The following is a 27,905-nucleotide window of genomic DNA, read 5'->3' on the forward strand; positions in this document are numbered from 1 at the left end:
CTCCCTCGGCCGTGCGCCCTGGCTGACCCGCGACGAGGTGCCTCGCCGCCGAGGTCCGCGGGGCCGGGCCGCCGGGCATGGGGAAGGCGGCGGCCGGGGCCGGGCGGTGAGTGGCGAGCGGCGGGGGCCGGCATGCGCCCGCCGTCGCCCGCGCCATGGAGGAGCGCTGGCACAAGGTGCTGGTGGCGCTGGTGATGCTGCTGCTCTTCGGCGGGCTGGTGCTGCAGTACGTGTGCCCGGGCAGCGAGTGCCAGCTGCGGCAGCGCCTGCAGGCGGCCAGGGCGCTGGGCGGCGTCTCGTCCTCTGCGCGTCGGCAGGCCGACCCGTACCGGGTCGAGGACGAGAGCCCACCGCGCTTCGTGCCGCGCCTCAACTTCTCGGCCGAGGACTTGCTGCGCCGCGTGGACTTCAACATCAAGGGCGACGACCTGATCGTCTTCCTGCACATCCAGAAGACCGGCGGCACCACCTTCGGGCGCCACCTGGTGCGCAACATCCAGCTGGAGCAGCCCTGCGAGTGCAAAGCCGGCCAGAAGAAGTGCACCTGCCACCGGCCGGGGAAGCAGGAGACCTGGCTCTTCTCGCGCTTCTCCACCGGCTGGAGCTGCGGATTGCACGCCGACTGGACCGAGCTCACCAACTGCGTGCCGGCCGTGGTGGACAGCAAGAAGGACGCCAAACTGCGTCCCACCAGGTGAGGCGGCTTCCCCTTCCCAGGCCGAGCCTGCTAGCAGTAGTCTCGGCGGGAGCTGTCTGCTGAGTGAAGCGGGGGTCAGGATCGGGGAGGCCAAACTGCAGGGGTAGGACCTCGGACCTCCCTGCTCCCTCCTGATTTGGAAACCATTGGTTTCAAGGAAAGGCTGCACTCCTAAGTCATGCTTACCTGGAAAGACCGTTCAAGCCAGTCAGATTTACTTCTCAGTAAACAGGGTTAGGATGGGTGAGTAAAAGGTGTTCAGAGTTATGGCTGGGCTGAAGGTGCTAAAATCCAGTCATTCTGCTGGCTTAATGTCATTAAAATCCTGCCAGTCAGGTTCATTAAATGGGTGGTTAATCCTTACTTGAGAACACCTTCGGGCCCCTAGACCTCAGTGTACGTGTATTCCACTCTCTTGCTGTTTCCACTTCACTGTTCTACTTAACAGGAGACCATTTCTGGACACACTGCAGTTTAAGGCAATTCCTTGTTTCTCCTACTCAGGAAAAAAAAATCATGGCTTTTCAGCATGCTAAATCCAGCCAGTTTGGACTTGGGATGGTTAAAAGGTTCTTGGTTCCTCCCCTTATTTTTTGCAACCCCAAGATGAGCCGTTGCAATAGACGGTAAAGTGAATGTGGAATAGTCATAGATTTTTGTGCATCACATAGCACAAGTAAGAGCCCTCCCGCCCCCAAAAGCACAAACTTAATTTGCTTACCACCTAGCACCAAGAGGGAACTGAAAATGAAAAACCAGATAAACAACACTCAAGTCTAGTAGCATCTTAAAGACCAACATGATCTCCAGGGTATAAGCTTTTGAGAGTCATAGGTCCCTTCGTCAGATACAAGTAGGAATGGAGATTTCTGAACCCTGGTCTCCCACTACCTGTTCCCTTTGTGCACAAGAGTCTTGCTATTTCTCAAGGAGGCAGAGGGCTCGAAGTCTAAGGCAACTTAGAGATTTGTGAGATGTTTTAACAGTCCTTCTCACTGATGTTCTCCTGTGTTTTAAGTCCCCCTCCCTGCCTTGGATTTCTCCTGATTTCAACAAGACCTCAGAATGTTTGATATTATTGCAGACAACTGCTGAAGTGCAAACTTGGGCGTGACAATAAAGAAACAAAAAAAATCTTTCCTGAAGGTGAGAAGCTTTGGCCATCTCTTGATCGTTGGTGCTATCCAACATTAGGTAGGTTCAGTTGTGTGTGAGAGCAAACAGGGCCAAGCCAATTGTTTAACTTTTAGAGCCACTTGTCCTCCTGGAAAGCCTGTTACCTTTCTGCTGTGTTGCTGCTGGCTCTTACTGGGGTGATCCCTGTAAGCTCATGCTTGAAAGTTCCTCCTTCGTGCTCCTGGAATTGCATTATTTTCCTTCCCCGCTATGTTAATGTCTGTGGAAACAGCACGAGTTGAGGTTCCTGTTCTTCGAATGGGAAAGAGAGGCGAAGCCATGATGTAGAAGGAGCAAACTTAATTTCTGAGAGAGATGGAGAGTGTATGAGACTCATTCCGTACTGATGTCCACATTTTGGCTTGACTTGCTTCCCCCGCCCCCCACTCTCTTCCTTCTTTTGCTAACCATTTGCAAATAGTGAGCAGGGAAAGCCTGGTGGTTTGGGGCTTGCTGATTGAAATAATTCCAGCCCTCTTTTGTCTCAGGATTTGTAACAGTGGCTTCGCTCTGATACGGTACTGCAGGAACACTGCTTCTACGTAGCATACAAAAGAGCAATTTTTCCCCCCTACAGCGAAATGCAATTATTGTCCAGCTGTCCAATTTTACAGACCGATGGTGTCAATATTCCTGAGAGTCAGGATCTCTTTTCCATCCCCATCTTTTCCAGTCATTTCCCTCTTCCAGGATATCCTGCGGTCATTTAGCTTTTGTTTTTTCTTTGTCCTGGAAGGGAGATGGAGCTTGTGTCTTCCTGCTTTTACAGACCTTAGTCAGTGATATCAAAGGTCTTCTGTTGTTGGCTGGCAACCCATTTTGGCAACAGGGGCATAATGCACCAGGAGATATTTCTGGGCTGCCCTTTGGATCTCTCTGATGTGTTAAATGTATTGAGCTAGCAAGTGCAGCCCACGCAGATCACCTGTGAACCAGGAAAAGCGCCCAGTCCCTAAATGCTCAAAGAATGAGCTGTTTGTGAATTTATAATTTGAGCCATCTGTACATGGAGCTTCTTTTCTTGGGGGAGAGACGGAGGGGGTACCAACACTAGAAATGAAGCAGACACCCATCTTTAAGTAGGCATCTGGAACAAAGAACCTCGCAAGCAGTTTGGTTCATCTTGAGCAGTGGACGCTGGAACAAAGCCGGCGGCTTGCCCAAGTCGTATGTCTTGCCGACAGTTTTGATTGTGCCGGTTATAGAATCCTTGTAGTCTGCAGGTAAACCCAAGAGCAATTATTAGGCCAAGTGGCTTCTTGGAGAGTGCCTCTAGTTTATTCTCCCATACAAATGGGCCTTGATCATTTTTGAGAGTCCTGCTTTGGTTGCTGATTTGGAGGGTGGAAATCCGTCCCATGGTGATTTATTCCCTCTCTGTGCAAATTGTTTAGATTGGTGATCAGATAGGGTTGCAGCATTTACCAATAAATAAAAACAGGCAGGCATACTTAAAAGCTGTGTGTTTCATTTTAGTGCTGGATTTTTTTGGGGGGTGCATGGGTTTGCGATATGCCTCAGATTTAGCCTTCAGAAAAGCTTTCCTATAAGAAGCTTGGTGATCTCTTATTCCGAGTTCTTCTTTGAGAGTTAGATTTCAGCGTAAACGTTGTCATTTTCTGGTGTTTAGCTTGCTGGCACTGAGCAATTGTGCAGTCGTTAAAAAGTTAAGATAACAGTGGTATCTTAACAGGTGATTCACATTGGCTGCATCGTCTTTATTTGGGGCACAGAATGTGCCATATGTGGCGATTATAAGGGGGGGTGGGAACTGACTGCAGTTCTGCGGCACAATTGCAACATCTGTATTCAAGTATTTGTTAACTTCTGCATTATCTGAACCATCAAGGCTAAGCACAGATTGACTTGAAACCAAATGCAGTAGTGCCTTTCTAGAATTCCCCCCCCCCATGTAAACACCATACTGCCATCTACGGAAAATGCTTGGCATCATTATTGTCTGCCTTCCAAAAGGAGAGCATGTTTTCCTTGTCTTTGTCCTCTCATGTGCTCTCTGTAATTTCTTTCTTTCCTTAGAGGCTCCTTTCAGTTGCAAGCCTTTAAGAGAGCAGGAACACAACAGAGCTGGTTTACGCTTCTCTATCTTTTGCCCCAGTGGAAGGCATAGGCAGCCGTTGTACAGTGAAGTAGACTCCGGTGTTTATGAACTGCACCTCTCCCCCAGTCTGAAAAGCAGGTAAACCAAAGAAAGAGCAGGACAGGCAAAACTTTGACTCAGATATGGGTGGTTCCCCCTCTTTGTCAAATCTTTGTTTTGGTAGGAAAACACAGGACTAAGGATCTGCATTTTGTAAATGAGGGGGAGAATTGCCCCCTAACCTGTATCCCAGCTAAGGGAGTTGTCTTGAAGTCACATGATACAGCTGAAATTAAATGGGATTGTTTAATACCCGGGTGGGAAACCTCTTGGGACATCCCACCTTCACATGCACTACCTTGAGCTTCACAAAGGAAGGAATGCAGAATATGACTATAATGAAATAAATGTTCCGAAGGGTAGCCAACAGCGTGCTGTACCAAACACATTCAGCTCACAGCTTGTGTCCTCAACCGCTAAGCTATGCTGGCTGCAAAGTACATCTGCTTCACAGAGGCTGGAATGCAGCTTGTGGGCAATGATGAGGGAGAGAAATTTTTTTCCAGGCTAAAAGTTAAGTGGATTCTTGTTAGCAGTCAGCATGCCACAAGTTAGTAACTTTGGGATCTGTGTTAATAGGTGGGCTACGAAATGATTTGCCAGGTAGCCGCTGTTGAGGGCCTGTTTGGTTTAGTTGTCTGTTGTGTCTTAGGGTCGCAAGCGTAAGCCGCTTCCAAGAGCTGCTCTGCTAAACTTGGCAGGAGGCTTCTGCCCCTTCTTAAGCCTTTATTTAAAACAACAACAACAACAAGTTTTACTCCTTATGTACTTTTAAAATAAAATAATTGCACAGCCTGCCAAGTAACTGGTGAGAATTCCGAAAATACTCTTCTGACTAGCTATTATTGAGATTGCAGTGTGCAAACGCTAAAAAAGGAAAGACGGAGTGTGAACAACCATTCTTTCCACTCCTCCTCACACCTGTTAGATGAACTTGTGTTCCTTTTCTTTGTGCTGTCAGTATCGCAGTCACCAGCTGGTGAAGGGAACAGCTAACGTTCTTTTGCATCTCTGCTTGGTCCCAGTGCAAGTTTATTGTGTGTGGATGCTCCCCGCAGCCTCATGCCCACCGCCCAACTGGGCTTGTGGGCGTGAGTGAGACTTATGTTCTCCTGATCCTCCCTCAGGTTTGCGGTGGGCTAAAACAGACCGGTTATTGCTAGTCCCATCGCTGGCCCTTTTTAAAGGTTCAGTAGGAGAGTCTTACTGAGAGCCAGTGTAGTGTAACGATTAGAGTGTCAGTCTAGGATCTGGGAGACCCAGGTTTGAATCCTTCCTCTGCCATGCAAGCTCTGTGGGTGACCTTGGACCAGTTGCGCACTCTCAGCCTAACCTGCCTCACAGGGTTGTTGTGAGGATAAAATGGCGGAGGGAAGAATGATGTAAGTTGCTTTTGGGTCACCACTGGGGGGCGGGAAGGCAGAGTATAAATGTAGTAAATAAATAGATACATAAATAATCTTGGGAAATTTTCTACCTAAGACTGTGGAGAGCTGCTCCTGACAATACTACCAGGCTCTGTGGACCAATAGATGGTATAAAGCAGAGCCTTCTCCTCTATGGATCCTCTTGCTATTGAGATGTTCTAGTGATGCTTGGTCCTTGGTGGATGCATGGTTGGTTGAAATCTGCCATGATCAGGGCCTCTCCTGTACTGTGGAATTATTTCCGTTGGGGTGTTCACTTGTCTTCCTCATTCTTTGCCCAAGGAAGGGGAAATCTGTCCTTTTTTCTCTGGGCATATAACATCTATGTAGTATAAAGCTTTGACAAATCTTTGCTGGTGTGTTGTTATCTTTTGTTTGAATTTTTTGACAAGGATTTCATGATACTTTAAAAAACCAGGTTAGTATTTTCATGTTATAATGTAAACTGTCTCAAAAGCTCCCTCCATAAGGCATCAATATATGCTAAAATGGATTTATAATTCTTTGCTATAAATGTATAGGTACAACTACACCATCCTGGCCATGTGTTGAAAAAGGTCCTTTCGCTGTAACTCTTGGGAGAGTCTTATTCTAAGCAGGCTGTTTCTCCTAGAGTTCTGGAGTTTTTCCTTTGTTTAGGTGCAAACCATTTCATGTTACTTTTAAATGCTAACCTACAGAGTGTGGTACATTAATATCTGGAAGAGAATCTTTGGCATGCAGAGTAGAACCTGTTTAAAATGATGGTAGGATTTCTGATGGGTTCCCTATAGAATCCTAGTTAGGGGGGGTAGAGATGTGAAGGCCCGGGGAAAAAAATTCAGAAAAAAACATTTTTTTCCTGAAGCCTTTTTTGTTTTTTTCCGAAAAATTGAAAAAAGAAAAGAGAAAAAAATTGATTATGGAATGTTTTACTTTAACATGATGAATAAAATATTTTAAGACAAGGTGTTCAAATATTTTCCAAATCGTTTCTAAAAAATATGTATGGTATCAGATTGATCTAATTTCTGTGCACTGAGGACAAGCAAGTCCTAGGTTACAAACTGAACTCTCCAATGCAAGAGCAAGATGCATTTCTTCCTTTAGGAGGTGCTATTGTCACAAGAAAAGAAAAAGGTTTCAGTTTTGTTTTTGCATGTGGGTGGGAATTACGTTTGTAATAATTGTTTGGATACACTATATTTTTAATATGCTAGTTGTGATAATTTCATGCTAAGTAAAAAATGTCCATAGTCATATTGTATGTTCCTAAAATAACAGAATGACTTTCAATCTGGGAAAAAAAAGTGCTAATGTAGCATTTTTTTCAATTTTTCCGAAAATTTCCATTTCCCCCCCCAAAAAACCCGAGGGGGGATTTCTGGAAATTTTACATCTCTAAGGAGGGGTGAGGGGAGGGAGAGTTTCATTGGCCAAAGTGTTTTCCCTGGGTGTAAGGAAACTAGGTTCATTTCCTGCTTGGCTATGAAGTTCACTGAATGGCCATGGGAGAGCTATTCACTGCTTTTCAGGATTGAGGCTGAGGTGTTGCTAAATGCTCTTAACTAATAATGCTATGTTCTGTGCAAAAGACATGCTTGAAAATCAGACTTATCCAGCTCGCAGTGCCTGTTTTTTCTTGAGCTCCGCCACCCCGATGTTCTCATACTTGATTTGTTCGCAATATAAAACGAGCAGTATTTCGAGAGTATTTGCATCTGTGCAGTTGGCAGTCAGTACACGGGCAGCTGGCCAGTAGCTGCTGTTGCTGCATGGACAGAATTTACCGGATTGCTGGAATTAGTGGGAGTTCGGAGGTTTGGGGGGATTAAGTTTGGGAGGCCGTGAAAACTACATCTGCCCCAGCAGGGAGTCCACATGGGGAACGAAGAGTAATTTCTCAAGATAAGATGCCTAGTCGGAGGCAGATATAGGCCCTGTTCACACGCAGCATTTGCAGCGGGAGAGGCACGAATGTCAGGTGGGGTATACGGGCGTGATCACAAGGACACAGCTAGCAAGCGTAGCACACCCATTGCCACCCGTAGCATCCGCCCGAAGATCTGGAGTTAAAAAATACCCGGGAAAGCCTACTAGCAAACGGTTTGCTACGGGCCGTCAATGGAATACCTACGTGTGATCTCTCAAGCGGGTTCTTGACGCGCTCCGAAAACATGCGCCAACATACAAAACCCCACTTTGCCACGGCGGCGTCTGATTGCGTTCTGGCGACGCCTCCCCCCTGCGTTATCTGGCCCGTGTGACTGGGGCTATAGTCTGTTTTAAGAGCCTCTCTGTAGGTTCTCTCCTGCTTCCTTTGAAAATGTAGTGGGGGGGCACTGGTGAGGCATAGGGTAGGTGTATGTGAGAATGCACTGATAGTTTGTGAACATCACACTGAACACCTGAAAGTCTGTTGAATGTTTTCAAGTGTTTGGTGGGACTGCTTGCAAAAATAGAAGCAGTTTTGGTTAAGGAGGAAGGATTTTTCATACCTTACCTATCTGAGGTGTTTAGAGCATGGGCAGGATACCAGGCTATTTTATTTGAAAGAAAATATAGAGCGTATCAGCAAATTTAAACCAGGTTGAAATAGGTCTATTTTGACTCCCCGTGAAGAAACCACTTTAATTCTAGTTTTACATGGATAATTTGTCCTTTTGTTAAACTACAACTCCTAGAATTCCTTGGCTGAAAGCCCTTAGAGTTAAATAGGTTTGAAATTTAGTTAAGCTTGCAGAGTACCAAGGCTCATGTGTGCTTGTAGCTCTTCCAGTCCTGTTTCACTTTCCAGGTGAGCCCCCACCAATTCTGGTAAATTATGTGCTCAAATTTTGAGGGGAGAATTGATGGAAGACTTGTTAAGAGTTGTGCTTAAGGAATCCCATGGAAATGAAGATTTATCTAAGATGGTTTCCTAGCCAATAGTGGAGAGGTTAACTTCTTTGTCATATCCTTTTCTCTTTAACAGTTTCTTTAGGAAATTAGTGGACTCTGTCAAAAATCTGTTTGACTAGTATCCATCACCCAGTTCCTCAGAAGTGGAAGGCAGTTGGAAAACGGGGCTTTGTAGCAAAATTTCCAGCAGTGCAGGCTTGGGGATTCAGGTACCTTGTGGTATGGCCCTTGACTTGGATGCTTTAAGGATGTGAATCAGTAGGGTTGCTAGGTCCCCCCCCCCAACCACCGGCATGAGATGGGGGGGGTAGGGTTGCCAGATCCAGGTTGGGAAATGCCTGGAGATTTGGGGATAGAGTCTAGGGAGGACAGGGACCTCAGTGGGGTACAATGCCATAGAGCATCCATTTTCTCCAGGGGAATGGATCTCTATAGTCTAAAGATGAGCTGTTATTCTGGGGGATCCTCAGGTCCCACCTGGAAGCTGGCATCCCTAGAGATGATCGATAGGGTTGCCAAGTACCTACCTACAAACCGGCGGGGGAGACATGCTTCCCTGCCAGAAGATTCTTGCTTGTAACACAGGCGCTGCACTATTCCATCGCCCGGCTACATGCCTACGTCACATCTGGGCAACAGAATAGTGCAGTGCCTGTGTTTTCCCCGTGGGAATGGTCCCGCGAAGAACTATATATCCCCCGCCGAATCATGGTAAGTACTTGGGAGCACTGATGATCAACAAGGAGTTTATTATGGGAGAGTGATTGCAGAAGCTTCTGGCAAGAAAATGTCTATAATAAAACTAGGTGAGAGAGTATCAGGGAACCGAGAGCTTGCCAGCCTTGGTTAGTTATTGTGTAAAGTACGTAACTACCTTGTCTACACTAATGCACATATGCACACATATGCCAAAAACCGTAGCAGTTGGATTCAAACTGTATTTATTTATTAATTAAAACATTTATATCCTGTCTTTCCTCGTGGTTCAAAGCGGCTTACACAAAGCCAGAAATTGTCCAGAAACTATGAACTCTTGCAAGGTTTCCTATTGCAAGGCTTCAGTGAAGTGTTCTTTTGTTTTTAATTATTAAAGCAGGTCAGCTGAGGTCATTGTTACTGTGCCTGGTGGACAAATATGAATGTTGTGTGCATACATATCATGCTTAGTTGAAATCAGTCCTCACATGGTGAAATCGTTGGGAACCTGCTAAGGTTCGCTGACTGTTTCCCCACAAATAGCACCACCCGCTGCATCAGTCTGTCTTCAGATGCTTGTAGAATGTGTATTTGAGTGTCCTATAGCTGTAAACTGATTTGTTGTCCACTTGTTCTCTAGAGGAATGCTTGGAAATGTGTTTAGTCTCTGTTGGAAAATTCTCAACATCCTGCCAAACTACAGTTCCCAGGATTCTTTGGGGGAATCCACAACAACTATTTTGGAATAAAATTGTTTGGTTAGCTTGAATTCTAGTTTTCCAGCTCCCAAATCCAGTCCACTGTTGTATGACTTTCAAGGGCCTGCTTGCAATTTCCCTGAGAGTTTATGCCATGGGGACCAACTGCTTGACTGTTGCCTCTAAGTACCGGTAGGTTGTGAAAGTTTAGGTGTCGGCCTTGGTGTGTATCTCTTGGCACACTTTGTGCCTTTGCTATGGTAACTTATCTGCCAATAGAATTAAGGGTGCATTTGCAATATATTCCAATCACTCCTGATCTCCTGATCTCTTTTTCTCTGACAGTAGCGAAGGGATGTGGAAGCATAATAGCTTTTAAAAGCTACTTCAGTTGTCACAGGCATTTTCTCATGCCTGCGGTAGATGTCATTTTAATAGACCTCTTTCATCGATAACATGCATGAGTCCTATGGAAGTGTGTGCATATGATGCTGGAGGCTGGGGGTGGTGGTGGAAGAGACATAAGATCTGAGATGACAACAGAGAAGACAAACAAGCAGTAGCCAGGAAAGACACTTTTGCAGGGGCGTTGTTAGATCAGTAGGGTTGCTAGGTCCCCCCCCCAAACCACCGGCATGAGATGGGGGGGGGTAGGGTTGCCAGATCCAGGTTGGGAAATGCCTGGAGATTTGGGGATAGAGTCTAGGGTGGAGAGTGATTTCAGCAATAGTGATCAGCTTTACTGCAGGTACGAACTAGGCTTGAAATAGGTCATAACCAGAACAGTAACATTGGGAGCTCGGCTCCTTTTAAACACTCCCGGGCTAAGGTAGCCACACCTAATTACAATAAACAACCAAAGAGGTTGTGCGGATAACAACCAATGAGAGTTCTTCCCTCGCAGAGAATTGGCACAGTTCTGATTGGTCGCTGTTGTGGAGTGACCAATAGGACGTTAGCTCGGAGGAGCCTTCCTCTGGCTCGAAGCTTAACATGGAGAGTCATGCGGTGATTCAATGTAAGCCTTTTTCAATACACCACAGGCTAGGGTTGCCAAGTCCATCTTCCACCCCCAGCGGGGGACTTTGGGGGCGTTCCTGGAAGGGGTGGGGCATCCCCAACGTGATGACGTCACGTTGGGGATGTCTGCCGCCCCCCCCCCCCCCGCCCGGGCAAAAAAAATGGGGGTTGCGTCCCCCCCCCCCCCCCCCGGCCGTGCGTTGGATCTCCAGAAACAGCAGTTCCCTGCACTTAAAGTAGCCGGCAGCCGGCGTTTCCCCTTTAAGAGAAGCTGCGTTTCCCTTTTAAGAACGAAGCTGGCTTTTCCCTGCAAGCTTGTGGAGTTCGCGCTTGGGATGAAACACGGGTTGCACATCCTTAAAGGGAGAGAGATGGGTGGCTGTGGGTGTTGGGGGTGTTGGGGGGACCCCTGGCAAATTGGGGGTTTGGCAACCCTACCACAGGCGTAAACCATGCTATCAGTTCTAAAATATTTTGCAGATGTTGTCCGAATACAAGGCTGGCCTGACCACCGAGGAAATCCAAACGATGTCTCATTTTAGCGGCACTAGCGAAACAGTGTATTACAGGGGTCCTCAGTGCTGTTAAGCCTGTGGGCACTTCTGGAAATGTAGCAGGTGTCACCACAAAATGGCTGCCATGGAGGCCCTGAGCTGCCATGGGTAGTTGGTGGTACCATAAAATGGCTGCCATGCTGCACCCCCCCCCCGTGTCTATCATTTAAATAAAATTTAAACTACATAAAATGTCTGTGGGGTGGGAGAATGCCCCTTGAAATCTTCCTAGAAAACCGTCAGTCAACAGTGTAGTTGCCTCAGTGTATTAATGTTTATTCAGTTGAAATAATCCATGGCAAGTGTCCTTAGTTACTATTTAGAAGTCTTTGTGGGACTGTGGTCTTTTTGATAGAGGAATCCAGGACTGGGAGTCCATATGTCTGTATATATGGATTTTATTTAGTATGTGTATTTCTGGATGTGACTGGTGCTAAGAAGGTGAGTCTTTAGCAGCATAAATCTTCTTCTTACATCCTCTTATCTGGGTTTTCTCATTTACTTTAATTTCCTTTACTGAGGTTTATTGCCCCCTTCCTTTCTGCTACTGGTGGCCCTTTTGTGGTGTAAAAGTTTTGACCAAACACATGCCCCTAAAGAAGAGCCAGTGTGTGAGCTCTCGTGCCCGTTAGCCTTTAAGCTCCAGGTACTGCCCAGATTTTGTGGAAGATGGCAAGTGTGTGGCTCTGCTCCCTTCCTCCAATTCCATTGCGACCAATGTTCCCTCTAAGCTGTGGAGTCTTGTGAGCAAAAAAAAAAGTTGTGAGCAAACAATTTGGCTACTGCATAAGTTAGTTTGCTCTGGAGCCATCCTTTCTGAGCTAAGGCAAAAATGTGTGAGCCGGAGACTGAGAAACTGTGAGCTAGCTCACACTAACTCAGCTTAGAGGGAACACTGATTGCGACCACTGGAACCTCTCCATTGCCCTGTTGCCTTTAGCACAACCCAGAGCGTTATGGAGAAATAGTGAGGGGCTGAAGTTAAAAACAGATTCAAGAGAGAAACAGAGGCAGGGGAAGGAAGGAATGTGAATTAATGAGTAGAAAAGGAGGAAATGTGGATGGGGCAAAGGAGGACAAAAATAGAAGGGAACTTGAAGATAAGGAAGAAGTTGGAAAGCAGTGTAGTCAGTGAGCATCAGAAATCAGATACACATCAGTAGGTACTGTATTAAGGGCCATGGATCTGAGTAATGCGATTCTGGATGTCTTCCAGTGAGATACTGCCACTTCTCTTGAGGTGCTGAATGCAAAGGCTCTGATCCAGAAATTGTGTGTGCATATTGGCCCATAGATTTTGAAAGTGCAAGGTACTTGCAAGCAGTGTTCCCTCTAAGCTGAGTTAGTGTGAGCTAGCTCACAGTTTTTTAGCCTCTGGCTCACACAGTTTTGTCTTAGCTCAGGAAGGATGGCTCCAGGGCAAACTGATTGATGCAGTAGCCAAACTGCTCGCTCACAATTTTAATGCCAGTAGCTCACAAAATAGAATTTTTGCTCACAAGACTCCACAGCTTAGAGGGAGCGTTGCTTGCAAGCCTTTTTTGGGTGGGGGTGGGGGTGTAAGCATTTTAATTTGGCTTTCTCTTCCCACTTGTGCTGGGTCACACATCCCTTTAAGAGTTCCAATAATAGATGGAGCCAATTAAAATGCGGATACTTGGGATGCTGCTGTTGTGCATCCTGGAGAGAGGGGTGACCTGGGGCAGTATAAAGACATCAGATTTACTTGGTATCTTCTGGGTTGGCTGCATGTATTAAGTGTCTTCATACGAATTTGGTGAACATGTGATATCTCAGAGGTGCTGGATCCTTTTTCTGAATACACTGGTTAAATATATGCAAATAAATGTTGGGCTTCACAATAGACAGGGCCAGGTCAAGCTGCTTTGCTTCCATAGACAAAAACTGTTCCCCTGTTGAGGTGTATATACCGTATATGATTATATCTGCAGGGGCAACAGTCCTGTTTACTGTCTTGATAGTTCTCCCTGTGATTATATCTGCAGGGGCAAGAGTCCTGTTTACTGTCTTGATAGTTCTCCCATTCACTGCCCCTTAAAATAATAGAGTGTTGAAGAAGAGGCTATAATTTGAAAAAAAAAAATGTGTGAGGAAAGAGGTGACAAGGGGGCAGAGGCAGGAAATAATTGTGCCCTGAGGGGAAATCCTCTCCCTGCCCTCTCTGATAATGGGATAGCCCAGACTCACCCAGTCTCATTAGATCTCAGAAGCTAAACAGGGTTGGCCCTGATTAGTACTTGGATGGGAGACCACCCAGGAATTCCAGGGCTGCTGTGCTGAGGAAGGCAGGGGCGAACCCTCTCTGAATGTCTCTTGCCTTGAAAACCCTGTCGGGTCACCTTAAGTCAGCTGCGACTTGATGACACTTCACACACCCACACACAAAATGAGCTAAGGCATTTGGTCTTAATGACCTTCTAAAAGGCAATTTTAAACAGGATATATCTGCAAAGACATAAAATAGCACTCATTCAAACTTGCAGTGAGATGAGTCGTTTCATAGGTACATGTGCATGTTAAGCAGATGCTGGATCGTGGCCGCATTTTCTACTTGTCCAGATTCTGATTGCAGGATTAATTATTTAGCGATGCATATGAAAGCGGCTGTATGGTGGTAGTGAAAGCTGTGAACAGTTTGATATCCTCATAGAGGTACAACGTTGCTTTGAGGGGAAATATATCACGGGAATTTGCCGGCTGCACCCAGCTAGCAGGAATTATTCATTATGTGCCATTTCATCCAATCTGTCATTCGTGCCAGTCCTTATTTAGGAGTAGATGGTTTTCCACGCATAAGCAATGCTTTCCAGTGCTCAGTTAAAGCAGTTTTTCTGTACATCAAGCAGCATTTTTTTTGCCTTTCCGGGATATTATAAATTTTAAAATGGTGCTATAAACGATTGCTTGCAATGATATTGAAATACATCTAAGCTGTAGGGGAGATTCATATTTATAACTTGCGATCTGTTCTGAACTTGGCAGTGTGTTTGTATTAAAGTATCAAATATCCTCCAAACTTGGGAGAATAATAGGTAGAAATATATAAATTTAACAGATAGGTGACAGTTGGTTTCATCATCCAGGTTTCAATCCTGCTATGTATTAACAGAGGTTAAAATTTCTCTCATTTTATTTAAATCAGAATAGACAAATTGTGTTTTTCCCCCCACCATTGTAAATGTCTGCGAGGAGGAGGAGGTATTAGTAGACTTGATTGCTTTTTAAATTTGACTACCAGAGATGCTCCAGCATGCCGAAGAGAATTGCTCGGTTTCTTGCAAACAGCACAGCGCCTAATGAATCACTTCAATGTACTTTTCTTGAAAGAAAGCAGAGCAATTTAAATGCGCGAGGCATTGATTTACATCAAATGGATTAGGCCTTGGTGTGCCATCCCTTGCATTTAATCCTAGTTTCTCCAGCAACTGTAATAATAAAGACGGTCCTTCGGCACGGCATCTGCACAAATTAAGTCATGTAGATTACTGCAGTTTTACATGAAAATGGCCAAGTTAATGTGCTGTGGAGAGGGTCTCCTTCTATGGATGGAACTTTTTGAAGTGGAGGGTGTGTTTTTTGCAGACTTTGTGCAAGTTGGATCGGATCGTGGAAATAAAACATGGAAATGGGAGAATCCTGGGTTTTACTACTAAGATAAAACAAACTTTTATCCTGTGTTGTCCCTGGCTGGAGAATGGAAATAAGCAACTGGCAGCCAAGGAGCTCAGTTTGGTCCTCAGGGACTTCCCTCGTTATGCCTTCTTCACAAGGATTTCTTCCCCAGTCCAGCAGCTTTCTTTGGCAGCCAAGGGGCTCAGTTTGGTCCCCAGGGACTTCCCTCGTTATGCCTACATTCTTCACCAGGATTTCTTCCCCAGTCCAGCAGCTTTCTCCCACACAACCCCAGAAACATAGACTTGTGAGGGCTATTGGTGATCTCTTTGACTGCATGTCACTGGTGACTCCCAGGATGAAATGGAGGAGAGAACAACAGTGTAAGCTGCGCTGAGTCCCCTTTAAGAAAGAAGGGGTGGGGGTTATAAAATGAAGTAAACAAATAACTGTTGAAGCCAAGAGGCAGTCAAATGGCCCTGAGCTCAGCTGAGCTTTGTGGGGCAGAAGGCTGTGTTGAAGCCTCTTCTGTGGCTGTTTCAGCCCCTTCCTCAATGGAAAGAACCCCTTTCAGTGTGTCTGAGCTCTGTAGATGTGGGTCAGTGACTGTCACTCCACTTCCCAAGCAGTTTCTGGATTCAAAAGATGGCCCCTGTTGAACAAAATGCTGACCAATTGCTTTGGCGATCAGTTTCATAAATGTTTGCAGGCAGTTCTTAATGATCATTATGGGATTTTTGAGTGTTCACAGATGTTCTCTTGTTATTTGGGGTAACACCTGGTAAAAACAACCCTTTGGGTCGTTGTTTTTACTATGGGGAATGAGAGGCTTATTCATCTGGCCCTGGTCTTAAGCTGCTAGACCACCATGATAAATTGACCTGTCCCAGCTTTTTCGCTCATTCTTCTCACCAAATGGAGTTTACTGTATGCTGCCACTAATAATAATTAATTGTGCGCCATCAAGTTGCAAGCAGCTCATCCCAACCCCAGGACCCTGCGGTTTTCAAGGCAAGCGATGAGCCGATCCACAAGCCAGTGGTTAATAGATTTGCAGTCTGGCTGCTGGTTATCAGACTCTGTAAGGGGAAAAAATTCAGAAACCTCAACTAGGCAGGATTTCCCTGTTATGTCAGATTACTTTTTCCTCTGTGTGGCTGGTCATCTCTCTTCAGATCTTCACATGTTAAAAGTGTGTCTGTTCTCTAAGAATGAAAATACACCAAAGCAGGGAAAGGAAAGAGTAACAATTTGGGCACCGTTGCCTACACATCACCCTCTTTCCTTTGTCTTCTTAGGTTGCCTTCATTATTGTACAGACTGCTTTGTTGCCCACTTCTTCTGCTTGGAAACTAGCTCTCGGTTTTGACCAGACTACTTGCCAAGGCAGTTTGAACTTAACTCCTGAACATTCTCAGAGTATCAACCCAACATTCACAAAGCAAAAATTAAAAATAAACAAACATTTTTAGGCCCCGTTCACACGGAGCATTTGCCGCGCTAAAGAGACGGATGATAGGCGGATTTTCCGGGCGCGATCACACTGCAACATCTGGGAAGCGTAGTGCTCCCGTGGCTAACCCGTGGCTTCCCGCCGAAGATGCGGATTAAAAAACTAGTACCTACAAGGTACTAGGTTCCGGAAGACGCGGGGCAAGGGCGGGCGTCTGATCGCGTCCCATCCTAGTCCCGTCACAAACAGGACTACTTTTTTTTTCAGTCTGCACAGGATGCGCACGAACAATTAGGTTGCCTTCATTATTGTACAGACTGCTTTGTTGCCCACTTCTTCCGTTTGGAAACTAGCTCTCGGTTTTGACCAGACTACTTGCCAGGGCAGTTTGAACAACTCCTGAACATTCACAGAGTATCAACTCAACATTCACAAAGCAAAAATTAAACATTTTTAGGCCCCGTTCACACAGAGTATTTGCCGTACTAAAGAGACGGATGATAGGCGGATTTTCCGGGCGCAATCACACTGCAACATCTGGGAAGCGTAGTGCTCCCGTGGCTAACCCGTGGCTTCCCGCCGAAGATGCGGATTAAAAAACGAGTACCTACGAGGTACTAGTTTCTGGAAGACGCGGGGCAAGGGCGGGTGTCTGATCGCGTCCCGTCCTAGTCCCGTCGCAAACAGGACTACTTTTTTTTCCAGTCTGCACGAACAATCATGCGCATGCTCACCTTCTGGTGAAAAAAATTTTCCCGATTGCCACGGAAGCGGCGCCTAGCGATTGCTGGTGTGATCGCGCCCTGCCGCTTCTTTGCCACGCTGCAGGAGAGCCGTGTGATCGGCACCTCCCGCCCTAACCACAGGACCTCGACGGGACGTGTGATTGGGCGGCCGCGCGTTATTTTGCTCCGGGGCAAACAGCCATGCTTCCCCCCGCATTTTCCTGCCCGTGTGACCAAGACCATAGATACCTAGGATGAAACCTCATTTCATCTTGATGACAGGGATGTAATAACGGGTAGGAGTTTTAAGTGACAAGCAGACGATCTCTAAGGTAGAGCCGATGGTGATGCTGAGTGCTGACACATGTCACTTTTTGTTTATTTAGGATTTAGTAACATTTTGGTTGCTTAATATTTCTTGGGTTGTTCAGTTTTTATTGTTAAAAACTGTAACAATATTTATTTCAATATGAACTTTCATGAGATAGAGTTTACTTCGGATATGGGGCAAAGTACAAGAGAGGCAGCTATCTTTGCTGGTGAATTCCATGTTGCTCTCACTCTGTGGTGCTGAAGTTTTCATTAGATTTGTCCCTACTCCTTTCGTAGTGTACAGAGTTTTCTTTCCAATCTCATCTATAGATGATTTTTTTTATTTTGGCATTTTCATATGAATACATGCAGGTCTTTCTTCCCATATATGTGTATTTGTGCATGAATTAACTTACATTTAAAAGCACTTCTTTAAGGTGTTTTTTCTCTCTGTCTTTCCTGAATCGTGCAAAAGGATGTCTTTTTAAGCTGTGTCAATTTAAGGTATCAAAATATGCATGGTATTTGTGTACCTTCATTCAGGGTGCAGTTGCTAGATTTTCCCCCTCTCCCCCTTTTCCTTTTCTGCAGAGCTGTGAAAAATCAATAGTGAGTGAATTAGAGATCCAGGCATTTTAAAGATCTATTGGGATGAGATTTGGAGCACATCACCTTTCCAGCATTTGGTGTCTAGTGCTAGTGGAGGAATACTTTAGATGGGATAAAACTGTGCTCCTTTAGCCAATATTGTGGCATTAAACTTTTCCAGCTTCGTGTAGGTAATGCTGTGCAGAAGAAACTTATTTCCTTTTACAAACTATGTAGTATAGGGAAGTTTTTATGAACTCTTAGATGATCACTGATTTTGAGGTTAAATAGTTGTATTTTTGAGGGGGAGAGGATTAGATAATGATAGTCTTTCTGTCTTTGGACATAAAACTTGTTTGTGTGCTTTCTGTATCAACTAGCTACTTAATTGTCCAGTGGACTGTAATTCATAGTTCTCTAAGGCTCTAGTGAACCAAGGAGCTTCACATGCCCTGTGTGTTTCTAAATTGATGATAAGAACATCAAGAAGTGTTGCTGGATCAGACCAGTGGTCTGTCTAGCCCAGCACCCTTTTTCACAGTGGTTGACCAGTTGCTTCAGAGGGCCAACAAAGAGGCCAAGGTTTCCTCAGTGTTGCCTCCTAGCACTGGTACTTAGAGGTTTGCTGCCTCTGTATATGGAGACTCCCTTCAGTCACCATGGCTAGAATCAAGGCCAAATGAGGCCAGGCCCCATGTGAATGAGCTGAAACGGTCATCAGACCTGTGTCCAAATCTACTGTGACCCAACAGGACTTTTCCTCATGGGCGAGAGGAACTGAAAGAAAGCCAGGCATTAAGTTCTTGAATACGGAAGTATGTTTATTAAGCTCACACCAAAGAAAAGCACCTCATTGTATTCCACTCATACACGGGTGCACCTCCGTACATATCTAGGCCAGCTTTAGATGGAGCTGATAAAATTTGAATTGTGGAATCATGTCAGGTTGTAAAGGAGATTCTGCCCCTCCCTTGCCAGTTTGGTGTAGTGGTTAGAAGAGGCAGACTCTAATCTCGAGAACCGGGTTTGATTCCCCACTCCTCCACATGCAGCCAGCTGGGTGACCTTTGTTCAGTCACAGTTCTCTCAGAGCTGTTCTCTCAAGAGCAGTTCTTGAAGAGCTCAGCAGCACCTACATCACAGGGTATCTGTTTTGGTGAGCGGAAGGGAAGGAGATTGTAATATGCTCTGAGACTCTGAGTGAAGGTTGGGGAATAAATCCAACTCTTCTTCTTCTTCTTGCTGGTTTATTACCCTTTTGTGTCTCAGGCCTTGCATGGTTTGCACTCTCCTTCTTTCTAAGAAGGGGAGGAACTGGCCAGATCCATGTGGGTGGAGCCATCGCTTGCTTGTGAGAAGAGCCTTCTGTTTGGGGTGGTCTGGTGAAAACTTCCCCTTTTCTTATCAGCAGGTTGCAGTGGGCTGATTCTGAAGACTTGGCATGGCCTGTCCCAGGAGCATTTTTGGCATCTTGGCCAGAGGTTGCCAGCATAATAACCAAGATGCTGCTGTAGAAGGGCTGCGGTGAGGGAGGCAGTCATACACAGAAATGTCCCTTTGAGTTCCCTGCGAACTAGAAATAATATCTTCTGTAGCTTGCATTGGTTGTAAACAATGGAACAGACTCATCTGCTTGTTGTAGTTTGTCTTTGCACAGCCTCCAAGTGGATACAAGCGCACCCAGCCACACTCACCCACACATTTATGGCTTCAGCCTTGCATTCCATTCAGTTACACTGGGTGCAAGTTAATGTTTCATGTTGGTTAAAGGAAAGCATAAATTCATAAATGTTGGTTGAAGGAAAGCATAAAAACAGCATACGTTCAGGAAGCCGTCAGTTCAGAACTCCTTATAGTTCATTACACCAACAGTCATTGATGGACCTCTCCTCCATGCGTCTGTCTAATCTCATTTTAAAATTAGGCGGGATATAAATCGAAATAAATAAATAATTTTATTCCATTTATACTCTGCCCTCCCCACCAAGGCAGGCTCAGGGTGGCTTGTGGCTGTCGTTTATTCCCACTGGCAGTGAATCCCACAGTTTAATTACTTATTGGGCAAAGAAGTATTTCCTTTTGTCTGCCCTGAACCTATTTTCCAAAAATTTCATTGGGTGCCCTGGAGTTCTAGTACTGTGGGAGAGCGGGAGAAAGCACCTAACACTCAATCTGTCTAATCCCCCTTTAAAGCCATCTCCTAGTAGCCATCAGAACATCCACTGGCAGTGAATTTCACAATGTAATTACTTCCTTTTGTTCATCCTGAATGCATTGCTCATCCACTTCTTTGGGTGCCCGAGTTCTTCTATTATGGGAGAGGGGGGAAATGTTTTCTCAACCCACTGCTGATGAGGAAGTCCCCACTGATGATAGCATTCCCTTGCAAAACTCTATTATGTTCGTTGTTAGTTGTCATTTTTCTAAACTGAAAAGTCCTAACCTTTTTAGCCTCTTAATCCTCTTGGCTTTCCTCTTCTTTGTTTTCTTCCAGGTTTGCAGTGTCTCTTTGGGGATACGGTGATCAGAATTGCCCACAGAGTTCCCAATGAGGCTGCACCATAAATCTACAGAGGGACGTTACAGTAGTGTCCATCTTATTTTCAGCCTCTGTCCCCAGCAATGGAGTTTGCCCTTTTTGTCTATGCTGCAAGCCTCTGTAGCATTCTCATCAAACTATCTACTATAACCCTGAGATCTCAGTTCAGACCCATCATCATATTTTTGCAGCCTGGGTTTTTCTTGCTCCAGTGTGCCTCACCTTGCGTTTAATCTACACTGAACTTCATTTGCCATGGTGTTACCCACTGGGTACAAGCAGAGGTCATTACGGGGGGGATCGCGGGGGATCGCAGTTCCCCCGGGTGAGGTACGGGGGGCGGGGCACATGACAAAGCCCCGCCCCCTGCTTCCGGCCGCCCCGCTTCCGGCCCTCATTCTTGCAGGTCCACCGCGGGGCCCCTCATGGGGCTCGGCAGTGGAGCTGCAAGGCCGGCGGCAGCGACCGGGACCGTTGGGGGCAGGGTGTGGCCTTATGACACACTTCCGGTGATGTCGGGGGTGTGGCATATGCTAATGAGTTATGCTAATGAGTTCCCCTAGCTCTTTTTCTACGAAACGACCCCTGGGTACAAGATAATTAGAACAACAATAAACTCCATAAGATCAAAGCAGTACTATATGGTCAAATGCATCGCTTAGGAATTGCAGGCAGGAAGTTGTTCTGTCTTAGTAAAGGACTGGACATGGGTTCTATCTCAGTAGCTATGATAGGGAAACCCTTGTTGATGTGCGTATCTTACACAATTCTCTTAGCTGTTAAATATGAGCTGCTTCTGTCATCTGCTTTGCCAAACGTTTTTAAGTACCCGTCCACTCAATGGGGGGGGGGAAGAGACGGGACCATCTATCAGCTTGCAACATTTGTATCTCAAAAACCCACAGCCAGCTGGATTCTTCTTCCTAGTTCAGTTCAGTTTATTTCAATATAAAATCAGCTTAAAGCCTTGCCACATACGATACTGGGATCAGCAAATAAATTTAAAAGTATCATTATAGTCCAGCCTTGTTTAAGGACTTAACCATCTGCTTACGTCTGCGGCCTGCCCTCATACAAAATTTTGCAACGTTGCAAGTTACTCCTGAAGAAAGATTGGAGAGAAGGAAGGAGATATAGAACTGCTCTGATCTTCCTGGGGAGTTTACTAACACTGGCGTGATATATTGTGAGCAGATGTCACTATAGTAGGAGCAGGGCAATAATACATGCTCTACGGTCTCAACCTTTTCCTTTTGGCTTAGACACACCCATTGTGTATGAGGAATACAGAGGTATCTGCCTTCCAGAAAGTCTGAGGTCAGAGTGTTGGTGTGCCAGAGCAGCCCCATAGGTCTCAACTGTTTTGCTCGGGGGGGCAGTGTTTTGCTTGTGGGGCCGGCCATTATATGTCTGTGCGGAGCTGCTACACCACTCTTATACTTCTAAGTAATAACTAATAAATGAATAATACAAGTGCCTTAAAAATTGCCAGAGTGAGACAGTTTTTAAAAATCAGTGGGAATAGACACTCCCAATTCTTACAGAAACCAAAGTGCTTAGTATCATATTAGCTTTCCAATTCCAGCTGGAGTTGCCCAGAACTGAAACAAGAACCAGCCTGCCCAACAGACACCCTCCCCAACAGTAAAATAACAACAGGGATATACTAAAAGGAATGACAGGATTTCCCATTGGAAACAATGGGAGAGATTTGAAGGCCCATTGGAAATAATGGAAACCAGGAGTGTCAGTTGATTTGCATGGGTTCCATTGAAATACATTACAGCACAAGAAGAGTTGCAAAGAAAATTTGGAACGGATTTTCCATTAAGATCTCTGGAATGACAGCCCCCAGAGTGGAATGACAGCCCCTGGGAATAGAATCTGTGTACTGGGACTGGACCTGTCAGGCCAGTCCCAGCACACAGATTCAGTTCCCAGGGGCTGTCATTCCAGTGCCAGAATACTCCTGCTACTCCAAGGGGCTGTCATTCTCTACTACACCCAGGGGCTATTATTCCACCCTAGGAGCTGTCATTCCAGAGACCTTAACAGAAAACCCATTCCGCATTTTCTCTGCAACTCTTCTTTTGCTGTGATATATTCCAAAGAAGCCCAAGCCCCCTACCCTCCAAGCCCAAATAACTATAGCAACTTCCACAAGAACAACAACTTTTGTGTCTTTAGTATACACCCCCCCATCCGATCTCACCCTCTAATCTGGAGTCCTGCATGTGAGTGACGGGGAGGTGGTAGAAATGTGGCATAGGCACTGCGGGCTCAGCCCCTCCAGAGGATTACTGGACGGAGTGGTGGGAGGTGTACAACAACACTGCGTGCACAACAACACCGGTGTCCAAGTAAGGAGGTCAAGGAGGAAGCCAGGCTGCTGGGGATGATGACATTGGTGGAGGAGGACGGAGGAGGGGAACACTTGCAGCCAGGAAGGAGGCGCTGGCTAGGTGAGGCTCAGGCAGGCAGGCTGTAGGCAGTGCTCTCCTCTCTGCATGCTGCTGCAGCTGCTCTCAGAGTTGTTGTGGTCAGTTGGAGGAGGAAAATCACATGACGTGACTGGCTTAACTTGTACCTGGCGGGCTCTATGCCAGCGTTGTGTAGAGCCCGCTCTTGGACTGCCCCAACCAATGAAGATTTGCTGCCTGCCCCCTGGTGCCCGCCGCCCTCCCCCTCCCTTTGCAGCAGCACAAGTTTGGACTCGGAGGCTGCTCTGGGCGTGCTCCAAGACGAGAGCCTGCCTGCCATCAGTCTACCAAGTGCCGATGCGATCGCCCACTGTTTAAAGAGCTGCCGCTCGCCTTGGCTCTGTCCCCACCCACTGGCACTCGCCGCCCTCCCCCTCCCTTCACAGCCACACTGCTTCAGAGGCTGCTTGGGGCGTGCTCCAGGAGAGCCTGTTGCTTGCCCTCAATCTGCCGCAAGTGGGGGAGGGAGTCCAGCGGGGAGAGGACCCGTAAAAAATGCTAGGGGGACGGGCCCTCTGGGCCCCGCATTAACTACGGGCCTGTGCCAGAGTAAATATTTTTTGATATTTAGGGACTTCTAGTGCTGTTAAATAAGCTGTCAGCAAGAAAGGGTTTTTGGAAAGGCGTGTTACTGTAGGATGCCACTGCAGCCAGGCCCTATCGGACTGAACGGCCGCATCCCAGATCTGTTGCTTAAGTATTTATTTGGCTTTCTGAAAGCCTAGATGTAACAGGGCTGAAGGGGAAAAACCATACTCTTTGCAATTTCCCTTTGACAGTTCTCAGCCAATTTGAGCTATAGTTATCTCTAAGAATAAGAGGGGTAAGTCCCTGGGAGTTAGAGTTTAATTTTAACCAGTAAATGGTTCTTTCAACCCACATGCGTGCCTCTAGTGAAACCATCCCTGCCTCCAGCTTGAGGAGAGCATTTGGTATACATTGAGGGACTCCGAATATTGATTGCAAAAACTTGGATTGCACTGCTTCCAAGGGGTGAAGTTCTCTGTAAAGACAAAGCTGGGAGCCATACATTAGTTGGGCAATCACCTTCCCCTGGAAAATCACCTTCCCCTTGATTGCTGCAGGGATATAGGGAGCTCCTTTTCTAAAGAAGAGTCTCAGATTGGCTTAGTTAGTTCTGTGAGAATTCTCAGCCATATACAATGCTTGGGCTCTCCATGATCCTGTCGACTGGAAGACTAGACCTAAATATGTAAAGGGTTTAACCCATTCAATATCATGTCCCTCAATATGCCATCTATGTCTCTCATGCCTTTTGGTAAAGGTGAGGATTTTAGTTTTTTTGGTAATTTATTACAAGTCTTGGCAGTATGCAATAAAGGCCTGAAGTGCTCGCCTAAGACCTACTTGTGAATGAGCTAGAATTACTGTATCATCCATGTATAATAAAGCAGAGATCGCTCTGTTTGCCAGTTTAGGAGGGTGGAAACTTGGTTTTGATAAAGCCCACACCATGGAGTTAATGTAGAAGTTAAAAAGTAGGGGTGCCAGAATACATCACTGGTTTACGCCTTTCTCCAGTGGGACCCTGTCAGACAGGTGGCCCTGGGGGCTGCATCTTACCCTAAGGAAATTACTTTCATGTAGAATGCGAATCAGTACATATAATCTCTTATCAATTGGAGAGATCTCAGGTTTAGCCCATAGCCTGTGTCTGGGGATACTATCAAAGGCAGCTTGGAAATCAACGAAAGCAGTAAATGGCGCCCCTTGTTGTCTAGACTGCATTTCTCTGCTAAATGATGCAGTATTGAACACTGATCTACGGTTGAGTGACCAGCTCTAAAACCTGCCTGCTCCTCCATTAATATGTTTTCTTGGTCCATTCAGTCCGGGAGTTCCCAATATAAGTATCTGGAATAAAGCCTGCTAATCACACTAAGAAGGCTAATTGGACAGTAATTGCCAGGTTTGTCCTTTCCCCCTTCTTAAATATGGGGGCAATGATAGCCAAGCCCCAGTCCCTATGGATCTGGGCTGAGTGGTCAGTGTGGGTGAAAAATGCAGCCAAAATTGGTGCCCACCAGTCCATATTGGTTTTGATCAGTTCTGGGGAGATCGTATCGCTTCGAGGAGCCTTCCCTGGCTTCATCAGCATTATTTGTTTTTTAACCTCAGTGATCGTTACTGGGGGCCAGAAGGGGAGATCTCCTAAAAGGCAGTCTGAAGGTATGTTGGAATGGAATTCTGCCGAGTAGAGGGTTTGGATGTGAGACTCCTAGCTGTTTGCTGATTCTTCTTAAAGCCTTGCAAGTTATTAGGAATTGCTGAAGATGGGTTTTTGTATGCTTAAGTGGAAGAACAGACTGTTGTGACAAATGATGCACAATATGATCTAGAAATACTAGATTAAAAAACATCTACGTTCCCTAGTTACCTACCGTAGTTGGGAAAATGTGACTCCCCCCCCCATGCCGGGCAGCACAGGAAAGCGGAGGGTAGTGGGTAACTTGTGGAGTGAGCAGCAGTTCCTCTGAGGCTTACCAGGCCTTTCCTTTCAGTATGGCCAAAGGCTATTCCTAATTCTCACCTATTCTGTGTAGGTGTGTAAAATGCCATCAACTCACAGCCGACTTATGGCGACCTTGTAGGGTTTCACGGCAAGTGATTAAGCAGAGGTGGTTACCCGTTGCCTGCCTGCAAAGTCTTCCTTGGTGCTTTCCCATCCAAGCACCAACCCAGCTTAGCTTCTGAGTCTAACAAGATTGGGCTCTATTATACCTTTCCACATCCCCACCTACCCCTAGCAAAGTTGAAAGAAGTAAAAGAACAACAACAAATGGTATCACCTTAGTTCTTTTTTTCTAGTTCTGATAGCAGACTTTTTAAAATTTAACATTTTAAACATATATAATTCAACAAAATCATCATCAGCAACAAAAAACCCACTAAAATAAATATCACGAAGTATACAAACTATCAGAAAGCTATAAGCAGAATATCAGAGTATAAATTTGACATTGCATTAACACATAAATCCAATGCAATACCCATAAAGAAAAGAAGATACCATAAAACAGTGCTTATAACATATATACATTGTAAGTATTATAATAGGATTTAAGATTTTAAGCTTTTTGGAACTACTTCAAGCTGTGACAAAAAGTCCAATATAATAGGCCACACTTCTACAAAGTCAGTTTGGCGTGGGTTTAACTCATACTGATTAATTTGATATGTAATTTTTTTCCATTACGTAAATTTCCCATATCTTCCGATGCCATAATGTGAGCGTTGGTAGATCCGAACATTTCCAGGTAGTGGCTATAGATGATTTTGTTACTACTAGAAGGATAGAGATAAGTTTTTTTCTTAAATGATTTAGGAGACTATGTGTATACTGGTAAACAAACTGAGTAAATACCTTTTTAAAAACACCACCAAAATCTGATTGCCTCATTTGGGGAGCTATTTACAGGATTGCAAACCACCTCTTTGTTCACAAAACCTGTAGGGTTACAAAAAGGTAGGAGCCTTCTCCCATTCTCAAGGAAGTGTCCTTATACAGTGGGGGATCGGGGATTGGCAACTGGAGACCCTCAGCCTAAATACCATCCTCAACTCCCCCCCAATTGTCAGTCCACAGGCAAGAGATGTTTGAGGGGGGATTGGAACCTTTGGTAGTGGTGGTACACTTTGGGAAGACTGAGGCTAAGGTATGGCCTGTCTTCCCCCATAACTGGGTCCTCTTGTTAAAATGGTTTGATGACTGGGACACTCAAATACAGAATGTTGAATAAATGGATCAACAAAGAAAGTGTCTTCCTATTAACACAGCTTTTGCTTTGTTTCTCTTGATCCAGAGCTGCCTGATTTGCTGTCGAAAGCATAAAACAAACCTCTTGGAGACTACAGTTGGCAGGACAAGTTGGGGGTGTGCGTGTGCGTGTGCATGTGAGAGGCTTGAGACTGTGCAGCTGAAAAGTAATTGTGGGTAAAATTTCCAAAGGCGACAACAAGTGTTTTGCATAAATTAGTAAATTACACCATTCTATAACTACAGAGACTGCCTCCTCCTCCTCCTCCTCCTCCTCCCTCCCTCTCTCTCTCTCTCTCTCTCTCTTTTGGAAATTGTTAAAGTGTGACTGAATTAATGGCCCCAGCTGTTAGTCTTTTTCTTGGAAAAGGCTGGTAGGGGTCCCCTTTGTACTGACAAAGCTACCTTGATGCATTTAAGGGTGTTTATACACACGGATGATGAATATAAATAGGCTCTGGCAGCTGGTCTCTGAGGTGGCTAGAAATTTGATGCCGGTGCTGAAGCATCTGAAGTATTTACTCTGCCTGGCGCAGGGCAGGGGAACTGAAAATTTGATGCCAGCTTTTCAGAAATGGATTTGGGGCCCCTGGGATTTTGAAATGTTCTCCCGGCTCCGTATTGTTTGCAGGTTTTGTGTAGGACGTATGCCAGTGCTTCTTAAAAGATTTACGTCTGAATGCTAGTGGAGGGAAAAGGCTGCTTTCTTTGGGAACAGTGATCTGTCCTGATGATGGATGACTGCAGAGCTAGCATATGGGCCTGTCTCCTGGCCAGCATCCATAAGGAATTCGCCTGGATCTCAAGGTTGTGTGTAGGACGTATGCCAGTGCTTCTTAAAAGATTTACGTCTGAATGCTAGTGGAGGGAAAAGGCTGCTTTCTTTGGGAACAGTGATCTGTCCTGATGATGGATGACTGCAGAGCTAGCATATGGGCCTGTCTCCTGGCCAGCATCCATAAGGAATTCGCCTGGATCTCAAGCAGCCTTCAGGATTGGCAGCAAGGGCAGCTGACGGTCCAAGGACACGTCATCACAAAGGGTTTTGAAAGGATTCAGGGACGCATTTTGGCACACCTGAAACTCTTCAG

The 27,905-nt window shown here is 45.7% G+C and overlaps 1 protein-coding gene across 1 annotated transcript in view; it reads left to right on the forward strand.

Annotated features, from left to right (window-relative positions):
* The first annotated feature begins 154 nt into the window (after window positions 1-154).
* Window positions 155-27,905, forward strand: part of LOC107126121 (heparan-sulfate 6-O-sulfotransferase 2-like) — a 198,506-nt gene continuing 170,755 nt past the window's right edge. The window contains exon 1 of the mRNA XM_015429629.1: window positions 155-694. Coding sequence (XP_015285115.1) covers window positions 156-694 — 539 coding nt within the window. The 5' untranslated portion in view covers window position 155. The remainder of the gene's footprint in view (window positions 695-27,905) is intronic.

This window comes from Gekko japonicus, unplaced genomic scaffold, assembly GCF_001447785.1.
Source record: "Gekko japonicus isolate JY-2015 unplaced genomic scaffold, Gekko_japonicus_V1.1 scaffold560, whole genome shotgun sequence".
Lineage (NCBI taxonomy): Eukaryota > Metazoa > Chordata > Lepidosauria > Squamata > Gekkonidae > Gekko > Gekko japonicus.